The following is a 12,388-nucleotide window of genomic DNA, read 5'->3' as shown; positions in this document are numbered from 1 at the left end:
AAAGGGGGAACTGATTAAAAGGATCCACATGTGACCTCCTCCTTGGGAGATGGACGGCAGAGAAGGGGGGGGAAGGGAGACTCCGGATAGGGCAAGATATGACAAAATAACAATCCGTGGATTATCAAGGGCGCATGAGGGAGGGGGAAGCGGGGAGGGAGGGGGAAAAAGAGGAACTGATGCAGAGGGCTTAAGTGGAGAGCAAATGCTTTGAGAGTGATTAGAGCAAAGAATGTAGGGATGTGCTTTATACAATTGATGTATGTATATGTATGGATTGTGATAAGAGTTGTATGAGCCCCCAATAAAATGTAAAAAAAGAAATGCCATTCTTTTTCCTTCCATTTTCCACAAATCCCCCAAGCCCTCTCATATATAACAATGTATGAAGGATGTCTGGTGCAGACTGAAGTCTCTGTTCAGGACCTTTTATCCTCAGGATTTCTATCAAGGTAAGGGCTTCTGAGGATGACAGCCAAGGAGGTAGATAAAGAAAGACAAACCAGACTCACTGCCATCGAGTCAATGCTGAATCAGTGACGCCTTAGGTAAAACTGTACTTGTGCGTTCCTGAGACCACAACTGTTTATAGAGCAGAAAGCCCGTTCTCTCTCAGAACAGCTGGTAGTTTGTGAATTACTGACCTTGTGGATCACAGCCCAATGCATAGCCACTAAGCCACCAGCGCTCCCTGAAAGAGGAGGAGGTAGGTAGCTGACGTAAACTTAAATGTGACTGAGAATGGATATTTTAAGCTGTTTGGCCATGTTTCAGTTGAAACATTAGACTTAAATAATTGCCACCATACCTAGAAGACACTTAATAAAAAGAAATGTGGGCAACACCAGGCAAACAAATCCATCTAGTTCTCCATTAAAAAGTTACACTATGGTAAAAGGAAATAGTCAAGGTCAAATGGATCCCTGATCATTTAATACTGCTAAAATTTTATTTGAGGATTAAGGTGTGCCTAACCCATGCCAAGATATTTTCAGTCGCCTTTTGTGCATGAAATAATATACGAAGAATGAATAAGAAGGAACGGAGTAGGTTTCGCGCATTTGACTGACTATATTAAAAATACCGTGGATTGCCGTAAACAAGTTGGTCATGAAGTACAGCGAGCATGCCCCTTAGAAACGAAGAAAGTGAAATTTCATCTGTAGCGTGGCGGCGACCCATTGGTCTGCAATCTGCAAGGTCAGCAGTTCTAAACCATCAGCATCTCCACAGGAGAAAAACCTGGGCGTGGGGGTGTCACTATGAGTCAGCATCGACTCGATAGCCGTGCATTCTGGGTTTTTTGGGACGTTGGGCATGTTATCAAGAGAGACATTCCCTGAAAAAGGACATGATGCTTGATAAAACAGGATCAGGGAAAGAGTGGAGGACTTTAATGAGAAAGAGTGACACAGTGGCCATAAAACACGACGAGCACGGCAGCCAGTGCGAGATGACACAGGACCCAGCAGGGCTGTGTTCAGCTTTGCATCGGGTTGCTCTGACTAAAGCTGACTCAACAGCACCTAACAATGAGAACTAACAGGCGCTTCTCAAGAATCACTGGTGGCACAAGTATGAAGCAAGCCATCGCAATCTGGAAGGTTGGCAGGTCAAACCCATCTGGTAGCTCGACAAGAGAAAGGCTGGTGGATTTGCTTCTGAGAAGATCGCAGCCAGGAAAACCGCGGCGGGCGGTTCTACTCCGTCACGTGGGGATGCTATAAGTCAGAATCGACTCGACGGCACCCATAACAACAGCAAAGAATTCTATTTAACTAACTGCATTCTACTCTAACATTTTATAAGAATGTTCACAAGTCTACTGAAGCATAACCGAGTACATTCAACATCCCCTTTTCACAAGCTTATTGTCTCCTGCGGAGTCTTCTCATTACACCATCTCTTCATTTTTCTTTAGCCCCAAAGCTTATATCTTAGATTCCAACTGCCTACAAGTTGTTAGTCACACTTTGCCCCAGCCATGGAGAGAAGGAACTCTCTGTCCAATCGCTTTCTCCAACAATTGTTCAGAGAACTAAAATGAACACAGTCTTAAATTATCCAAGCCAGTACCACAAGAGCGACGCTTCTTTCACATGATGAAACTCATTAAATCTCTTTAAAGGCTTCTCATTATCCATGGATGAGTTCAGATTTCCTAAGAGACATTTGAGACACTGACTAAAGAAATTCTAAACTAAAACTCACACCATCCTTTTCCACTTGCACCCTTGACCTGAGCCTAGCACATACACAAAGTATGGCAGCGCAAGTTGTAATCCGGCAGATACTTCATCTGAAATGTCTTTGCCCGGCTTTCAAAATGCAGGGTCGTCTGTCCAATCAGGTTTTTCTCAGACATCCCCTTTGCTCTCTGACAAATCTCCACTGTTTCATTTTCTTACCTTCCCACATCATATTACTGGGGCACGCTTAACCCAGGCAGCATATACATATTTCCGATACATGATTGAGTTTCTAGAATGCATTTTTAATTTCTTAAGGAAAAGGGCACAGCTTATCACAGTAATTTTGTATCACCGGCTTGGCACAGATTTGCTGCTCAGTACATTCTTGGTGTGATGCTGCCGTTGTTGTGCGCCTTGGAATTGATTCTACCTCATAGCAACCCTGTGCGTAACAGAACAAAACACCGCTGGTCCTGTGCCTCCTCACAGGGTTCCTCCATTTGAGCCCGTCGTTGGAGCCACTGTGCCCATGCATCTTGTTGAGAGCCTTCCTCTTTTTACTGCCCTTCTCTGTACCAAGCACAATGGTCTTCTCCAGAGACTAGTCTCTCCTGAAAACATATCCAAGGTGCATGAGAGGAGGGCTCCTGTCCTCACTTCCAGGGAGCATTCTGATGGCACTTCTTCCAAAACAGAGTTTGGAGGCCCATGGCACTACCACTATTCTCCACCAGAACCAGAATTCAAATGCATCCACTCTTCTTTGGTATTCTTTACTCAACGGCCAATTTTCTATTTTTTTAATAAATAATTTTATTGGGGACTCTTACAGCTCTTGTAACAATCCATACATCAATTGTATTGAGCATATTGGTACATACGTTGCCAACATCATTTTCAAAATATTTTCTACGTCATTTTCAAAACATTTTCTTTCTACTATTAGCTCCTCTTTTTTCCCTCCCTCCACGACACTTCCACCCTAGTGAATGAACCCTTGATAAATTATAAATTATTATTATTTTCATATCTTACACCATCTGCTGTCTCCCTTCACCCACGTTTCTGTTGCTCCTTCCCCTGGGGGTGGGGGCGGGGCGCTTACATAGTAGTTGGTTCCAAATATCACGTTTGGGGCAGGCACACCTTAGTCTTCCACGTGACATCTTTGTTTTTTTAACACTTTAAAGATATGCCCTAAGCATTTTGAAAAATGCCCAAGGCTAGCTGCTTTTTCATCTCTATTTCAAGTGATAAAACAGTAATAAATAAACGAAGAGTGACTTCCCCTATTAAGCTTGTTCCAGAAATTAGTCAGAATTTGCAGATGTGTCTGAGACAGGAAGCCTTACTGACATCTGCAAAACACACTATTAGCTGCAGAGTCCCAGGGCTACAAGGATCGCTCTTATATTACTTAAAATAACAGTCTAGACTTGGATTTGAGCTCAGTAACATCAGCAAGAGAATGATTACTTCTCACTGGAAGCTTTGTGTCTTTCCAAAAAGCATCTGCTTTGCCACTGTTGAGCTCTCTGGTCAGTAATAGGTGAAACTGCAAAGCACTGAAGGGAGGGGATCCCCCACTGGGAAGTTTAAATTAAAAAACCAAGGAGCACAAATCATGTTAGGACATCGTTCTGCTTTTTAATTTGGCGCTCAAGAACGCTAGCTACCCTATCTAGAATAATCGAGGAGACTGCAGCAGGAAACTGCTTGAGCATAAATTGCTATGGCAGGAAACGGATTAGTTGAGCAGAGAGACAGGATGCTTCTTGTCTCTGCCGTTGTCTGAGTCAATTCTGTGCCTCTTCCGTGGACCAACTGCTCAAAGATAAAAAACTGTAACGTTGCCTCATGAGAGCAGACTGAAGGACAATTAATAACAAAAGCAGCAGTGATGGAGTGCATTGTCTGAAATCACAAGAAAGCTGCATTCAGTCAGCAAAGGAGATTTTTTTTTAGTATTGTCAAAGTATATAAACCCCTACAGTGATCTACAGAACATAAAGTTCTAACTAATGTGTTGGGGTCATGGGGGAATAGCATTTAAACAAACAAACAAACTAGTAGACATGCTTTGAGAAAGTGCTCCTGCCGAACTGTCCCAGGAGTAGAAAGCTCTGCTTTCCCCGGAGGAGTGGGCTAGTGGTTTCGAACTGCTAACTTCAAGGTCAGCAGTTGAACCCACCAGCAACTCCACAGGAGACAGGTAGGACGTAGTACTCTGGTGATGGATTCCAGCCTAAGAGTCCCACAGAGGCAGCTCCACTCTGTCCTGTAGCGTCAGTGAGTCAGGACTGACTTGATGGCAGTGCGTTTGTGTTTCCTTTATGTGTGGCAATGTGCCTCCAGGGATACACCAACGCAGATTTATGTTTTGACCCCTCTGACGCATTCGGTCCGGCTGTCATTATTACTCAGCTGCAATTCTGCTTCGGATAGAGTGCTTTCGTCCGTATGTCTACACTCAATTGTTGCTGCTGTCCGTACTGCCAGCATTTTTTTTTTTTTGAGCGCCAGAGCAAACTTCTGGTTTTTCAGCACCGCCCCACCCCCTACTACTGCCAATATTTTTATAGTTACTAATTCTGTCGATTTTTCTGGTGGTTCAGTACGTTATAGTAGGAGTAGCATTTGTGAACTGATATCAATAACTTTTTGAGAAGGAGTGGTAATAAAAGGCATAAGAGGTGAAAAAATGTTAACAGTTTCCACTCAGTTACTAATATGTAACTAATGTTGTATTTCAATGTAGAGAGATTTCGTAACAACAATAGTTCTCTAGTATGCATATAATCTAAAAAATATTACATTCAAGCAATTGACAACTACATGTATCACATATTCTTCTGGGATTCCACTGTACACTAACTCGGACCAAGGACTCTGTCTAGTCTGGAGCAAGCAGAGTCCCGGGGCAGCTGGATGAGTGGTCCAATTGTGGCTGACGCCGGCCTTAGCGACACCAGTGCTGACCCCCATCACCTTTCAGAACGCTTACACCAGCACTGAGCATGACACACACCGAAAGCACCCCTCTTCCCGCACAGGCGACAGTTTAACAGACATCCTAAACATAGGACGATGACACAATCTGAAAATGGTTTTTGAGAGGCACAGAGAAGGTCTTGATATAGTATTACTGTCAACGAGAGGAAAGGGACCTCGCTCTGCCTACCCACTGCCCCAGCCAGCCCTGCCTCCCAGGGGCCCAATCAGGACAGAGAGGGCCTGTCCCATGGGGTCCGAGACTGCAGTTCATAACAGGAATGATGGTCTCCTCTTTCTCTGTGGAACAGATGGTGGGTTTGAACCACCAGCCTTGAGGGTAGCTAATCAATGTTTAACGACACTGCACCATGCGTTCTCCTTGAAAGAGTTGTTGAATCCAGCAGGAAATAAATCATTCCTTTTATTTGAATCTCTCTGGTCCTGAGTGGAGAGGCCTCTTCTCCCTATGACCTCTTCTACCTGCCCTCCCCACACACTCCTCCCTTCACACCCAGTTGTGAACTTCTTTGTACATTGAGCTTTGTAATAAACATCAACTGGGATATAGGCTTTCTATAGTTTATGGGACCAAAGAAAACAATTAAAATGAAACTTGGTTACTAAATCGGATGCTGTTACACAACATGGCATTCATTCATGTTTCAGATTTAACATTATTTAAAAAGAGGGGAGAGAGAGAGAGTAGAACTAGAAATGTAAATCCTTCTTACCACTTTGCAGCACAGGGGCCAGAACCACCACATCAACCCGATGCCCGCGAGCAGCAGCAACACCAAGATAGCAATGAGGGCGGCGATTCCATTGGACTAGAATTTCCAAAGACAAAGCGAAGTGGTTAGGAAAACTGAACGGCATGTGTATGCTTTTTAGGAAACAGTAGAAAAAACCATAGAAAGCATAATAATGTGGAACCTAAATTTCTACTATACATATTGAAATTGTTGAAATGCCATGTCTTTTTAAAATCTACTTCACATATTAGGACAAGCGATCATAAATAAAAATCTTCCAAAAGGCTGAAGAGCATTTAAAAGTCTGTATGGAAAATTAGCACTTGGGGTGAGATGAGTGGTCCATATGATCCCTCTTTTTTTCTTTCTTAATTAGGATCGAGAATTTAGGCAAGACCCCACCATACTAGGGTGAAACACCAAGGGCGTGTAGCAGAGCATCCAGGGGAGCAAAAACCTGAAGTCCCGGAGGATCCCCAAAACCAACCTAAAACCGACTTGGGGGCAGGGAGTGGCAGCTTATTGAACTCCACTGGAAAACACTCATAAATGTCAACAAACAGACCTGGAATTATTCATACACTTTTCTTTTTTGTTGTTGCTTTTGATGTTTGAGGGTTTTTCTTTTGTTTGTTTTTTTGCATTTCTATCTAGATAAGATAGGTGGGAGAAACAATCCTAAGGGGAAACAAAGGGACACAGGAGATGAGGGGAGGGGGGGAAGGGGGTCCCAACAAACCCAGGGAAAAGGGAACAAGAGGTGATGTAAAATCAATGGTGAGGAGGGCGTAGGATGCCTGCTGGGGCTCCATCAAGTGTAATGTTGTCAAGTGGAATTAATGAAGGTAGCTCATGATAGTGGGACAGGAAGAAAGTAAAAGGAAATAGAGGAAAGAACTGGGAGGCAAAGGACATTTATAAAGGTCTAAATACAGGCATGCATATATGTAAATATATTTATATATAATGATAGGGAAATAGATCTATGTACCTGTATCTATCTGTTAAGTATTAAGGTAGCAGATGGACATCGGGCCTCTACTCAACTCTACTCAAGTCCTCCCTCAACACAAGGACACTTTGTTCTAATAACCTGGCATTCTGTGATGCTCACCTTCGTGACAGTCGGTGAAGATAAATGTGTGCATAAGCAAATGTGGTGAACAAAGCTGAACAGGCTATCAAAGGGTGAACAGGCTATCAAAAGAGATAGCATTTGGGGTCTTAAAGGCTTGAAGGTAAACAAGCAGCCATCTAGCTCAGAAGCAACAAAGCCACATGGAGGAAGCACCCCAGCCTATGCGATCATGAGGTGTCGATGGAATCAGGTGTCAGGCATCAAAAACCCAGAACAAAATTTGTATCAATATGAATGAGGGAGAGGGCAAAGTAGAGACCCCAGGTCAATCTGTAGACAATTGGCCATCCCATCACAGAAGGGTCAAAAGTCAGGGTGCAGTACAGTAGCTCTGATAAAATATACAACTTTCCTCTAGTTCTTTAATGCCCCCTCACTATCATGACCCTCAAACTACCTTACATATCCGGCTAGACCAGAGCATGTACATTGGTACAGATAACAGCTGGAAACACAGGGAATCCAGGACAGATAAACCCCTCAATACCAGGAGGGGAAGGGGAAGGTGGAGGGACATAGGAGGAACTGATCGCAAAGATCAACATATATCACGCCCCCCCCCCAAAGGAGGACAAACAACAGAAAAGTGAGTGAAGCAAGACAACAGTCAGTGTAAGAAATTAAAAAAATAATAATATATTACACTTGATCAAGCCCATAAATTTTTAAGGGTTCCTGAGGGAGGGAGGGAAAAAATGAGGAGCTGATACCAAGGGCTCAAGTAGAAAGAACATGTTTTGAAATGATGATGGTATCATATGGACAAATGTGCTTGACCCAATGCACAATGGTTGTACGTGTGGATTGTAAGAAGAGCTATAAGAGCCCCCCAATAAAATGTTTTGTTTTTTTTAATAAAGAAAAGCTAACAACAATAACAAAAAAAAGAATTTAGGCAAAATGTCCCCAGGCCTTTTGAGGACAGACCATGATTTATTTTATATATTTCAATGATAATGATGAATATCATTTTTAATTTGAAATGTAATGATGAAGATTTAAAACTCACCAAATAGATGACAAACCAACAACAATGGTTCTTGTAGGCAAATGGTATATAATTATCAAGGCCAAAATGCACTCCCAGGCTCCATATGTCAGAGAATTGCTCACTGCTGCTCTGCTCCTACCTGCACAATAGCCATGCAAGTGTGCTTTCACTTTCGAACAGGTCAGCTCCAGCAGTCGTAATGCATCTGGTCTGGACTCTGTCCCCGACCCCTTCATAAGCTGTCTGCCCACCTCATAGGGATCAGGTTAAGACACTTTCTCAGGGAAGCCTTTCTTAGGTCCCTCGACTAGAAAATGACCCTCCCTATTATACAACTCCTACTTCTCTGTAATGGAGCCCTACTTGCATGTGGGTTATATGTCGGACTGCTAACTACAAGGTCAGTAGTGTGAATCCACCAGCTACTCTGTGGGAAAAAGAGGAGACATTTAGCTCTCATAAAGATTTACCATCTCGGAAAACCAAAGGGTTAGTTCCACTCTATCCTTTACAGTTGCTATCAGTCAGAATTGACTCTATGGCAGTGAATATTGAGTTCTTTATACTTTAATCTTGCTGCCCAAGGAGATGCCCCTCCTTATTATGTAATTCATAGTTTTCTGTAATTTAATCTTGAGCATTTATCACAAAGCAATTAATTTGTGAAGCATTTTGTGATTATTACTCTCTCCTTTCTGCCACAATTCATTATGGGATTTAGGGAGGCATGGACTATGTCCAATATACTTACTGCTGAATACTTCATATCTGTGAAAAGCCACAGATAGGAAAAAAGGATTATTGAAATTTTAGTGTAGAGATCAAGTTTCCAAAGGTACTTCTCCCCAACCCCCACCCTCTAAGAACATGGGTTTCCCCTGTAGGTAGAATCCACATCTTAGGTTCCAGACAAAGATGTGACACTAGAGGACATGCATTTGGTAATCAGCATGTTCATTCTCTGCAGGTGCAGTCAACAGGAAATCCAGGCGAGCTTGCTGACTGGCTGTGGGCTGTTCTAGGCTGTCAGGTCCTGTTGCTGTGAGGTGAAAAGCAACCGAAGGACACCTAGCAACACAACAGTGGTTCTGTCATTTAGAACAGAAAGTACATGCTCTGGCCCTACCTGAAATGTTCCATTTCCCCTCAAAAAGTATTTAGGAATAGCACTGACAAAGCATTCTGCACCAGGAAACGAACCATTTACGATGCCGATATTACCGTCCCAACCGATTGCAAAGCTTTGTCTCTTATAAAATTTAAATTAAAATGCAAAGATTCTGCCTCTGCACATCAGAAATAACAGCACAAATCTTCATAATATTGAAGCTAAGAATTATGGGAGGGGGTCCCAGGTAAAAGTAATCGTGGTAACCCTATTGTACATAAACGTATAAGAAACAGCCCTAATGAAGCAGTCACAGAATGCACACAAACTCAGGTTTGCCGTTTCCTTTGTTTGGATTTGTAGGAGATATTATCAGAGCAGGGGAGACGTCAGCCATAAAAGGAAAATGCTTTCATAGTTCTCATAACTTGATACACAAATTAAGGAAAGGTCAAACACATAGACTTCAGACTTGTGAATCTGCAGGTCGTAGTGCAAACTGCAGACTTAAGAGTGACATGACTAAGTTCAGACTTGTCTCTCAGAAACTTTAGTTCGGTATGATTTCTTTACATAGTCATCGGGCCAAGAAATGATTAACAATCAGTTAACACTAAAATGACAATGTTCTTAAACTAAGAAAATTATATATAGATAGATAGATAGATAGATAGATAGATAGATAGATAGATAGATAGATAGATAGATAGATATAGATATAGATATATAAAGTATTTCCTCCAATCAAAATATTTGATGAGCACCTAATACACGCTAGTCACTTAGGTAGATGTCAAGTTACTAAACGCAATGTTGAGCAAATCTTCACAAAACCTACAAGTGAGTTAGAGACACAAACTCTTGGACAAATAACTACCAGTGTGAAGAATGCTGGAAGAGAGAGAGTGCAATAGAAACATGGAAAGCAGGATGGAACTTGCTCTAGCTATGGAAAGGACCTATCTCAGGAATCACCTAAGGAAATCTTAGGACAGATGGAGATGGGGGGAGGGAGCAAGGTTAGTGACTTCCTAGAACCAGCTGCAGCATAGTTTGAGGGCATTGAGTGGCAACTGAATATTCTAAATAAAAATATCAAAAACAAACTTCTAAAAAGCTAGAATGTTCCTTACTACATAGAAAATTGACTTTTTGTTAGTTTAATGGCCACATCTTGGGTGAATTCACCCCAACTGTAAGGCCTGAAAAATAAGAACCATTGTCAGATGTCGAGGAAGACTCCGTTACCTGGGTGGTGCACATGGACTAATCATTAGAAGGTTGCTGGTCCAAACCTACCAGGCAGTGGCATGGAAAAAAGACGTGGTGTTCTGCTTCTGTAGAGAGCAAAGCGAACTCACCCCCCAATTTCCTGTCAATGCCGACTCATAACAACCCAATAGGTCAGAGTGGAATCATCCCATAAGGTTCCCAAAACTGGGTAGAGTAACTGGCAACAGGTTTTAGGAAAAGTTGGGTGTGAAAGTTAACTGAAGCAGTCCAGTTTGAGATTCCATACCCAGACACTGCTCAAGAGTAAGAAACTGAAACTCTTTTAAGGGTTAAACAAGAGACATGTCAGAACTTTGCGTGTGATGCTATCATATTAGGATATTCAATGTTTTTGAATCAAGCCTGCATCTATTGTTTTTCATCATTCAACAAAATAAGCTGTATTGAAATGGTTTGTTATAAAAGACAATAATCTTTTCCTTCCATGTTTCCAAATTGTAAGCCCGCTCACACAGTCAGATACTCTGCGCTATCAAAGATAACTAACATTTCAGGTGCCAGAAGTATACATATGTAAACACAAACCAGAGTGAGTGCTGTATCTGCAAAGTAACTACAGGAAAGAGGAATCAGTCAAAAGTTTCAAAACCAGAGTGAATGAGATGTTATTATCTATCTAAAAACATGAAATATTATTCACTCAAAATATTACAACTTACTGATGTGACATAACTCAAATCAAGGGAGGAAAAGCAGCAGCGAGCACCCATAAATCATTGGAATGTGGCATATCCAAAATATACATCTAGCAAAATTAGAAGCATTCAAAAATAAAAGAGAACCCATAAAGATCTCAATAGTAAGGATGGGTGAGCTAAACTGCACTGCTATTGACCACTTTAATTCAGACGATGACAATGCTGGGCCACGCATGGCAAGCTGACGGGCAGCGGCAGCACGCTCAGTGTCAAAAAGACCAGTTCCAGACCGATACTAAAGCACGGCTCGCTCAGGAACAGGATCATATCCATGTGACCACAAGAAAGACCAATTAATGCAACTTTTATTCCAATAGGTCCACCAACACGAGTGCCAACGGTGAAGGAATCAAAAATTTTTACCAACTTTGATTGTCTGGAATTGATCAGACATGCAAGCAAGATGCACTTGTAATTACTAGTGATTGGAAAGCAACAATTTCAAACAAAGACTCAATAGTTAGAAAATATGGCTCTGGTGAAAGAAATGATGCCAGAAGTGGCAAGATACAATTTTCTATGACCAACAACTTATTCTTCAGAAATATTTTTTGTAACAGTGTAAGTAGTGACCATACATGTGGAGCTTGCTGGAAGCAATACAAAGAATCAAACTGACGACATGTGTGGGAAGAGCTATGAGAGAAGCGCAGTACCGTCAGTCAGCCCTGACCAAGGGTCGACTATGGAGCAAATGACCAATTACTTGCATGCACGTTTAGGTTGAAGATGAAGACGGGTAAAATGAAAGCCAATGTACAAAATAAGTATATTCCATCTCAATTTAGAGACTATCTCAAACATAAATGTCATACACGGATGACTGAAGACCAGAAGAGATGTGGAATGACCTTAAGAGCATCAGACAGAAAGACAGTAAAAGATCTTTAAAAACAAGAAAGAAAGAAACAAAGAGCCAAAAAGGTATCAGAGCAGACTTTGAAACTTGCTTTGAATGTTGTACAGCTAAGTGACTAGAAGAACAGATGATGCAAAAGAGCTGAACAAACGATTTCAGAAGAGGTCCAATAAGACAAACTAAAGTATTCTAATTAAATGCTCAAAAACGAAGGCTTACGGAATCAAAATAAAAGATTGTGCTCAGTATATCTCATACTGAAAAAAGTGAACAAAATATTCAAGCCTCAAGATGCAATACTGAAAGATTCTATGGATGTGAAAATAAACGACAAAGGTATTATCAAAAGAATATGAAAAATAG

At 41.7% G+C, this 12,388-nt stretch overlaps 1 protein-coding gene across 1 annotated transcript in view; it reads right to left on the bottom strand.

Moving 5' to 3' along the window:
- Window positions 1–12,388, bottom strand: part of ANTXR2 (ANTXR cell adhesion molecule 2) — a 169,354-nt gene that overhangs the window by 90,640 nt on the left and 66,326 nt on the right. The window contains exon 12 of the mRNA XM_075544147.1: window positions 5,918–6,013. Within this exon, the coding sequence (XP_075400262.1) occupies window positions 5,918–6,013 (96 nt within the window). The remainder of the gene's footprint in view (window positions 1–5,917; window positions 6,014–12,388) is intronic.

The sequence above is a fragment of the Tenrec ecaudatus genome, chromosome 3 (assembly GCF_050624435.1).
Source record: "Tenrec ecaudatus isolate mTenEca1 chromosome 3, mTenEca1.hap1, whole genome shotgun sequence".
Lineage (NCBI taxonomy): Eukaryota > Metazoa > Chordata > Mammalia > Afrosoricida > Tenrecidae > Tenrec > Tenrec ecaudatus.
Note: the sequence above shows the minus strand (reverse complement) of the source record. Positions and strands in the feature narration are given on the sequence as shown.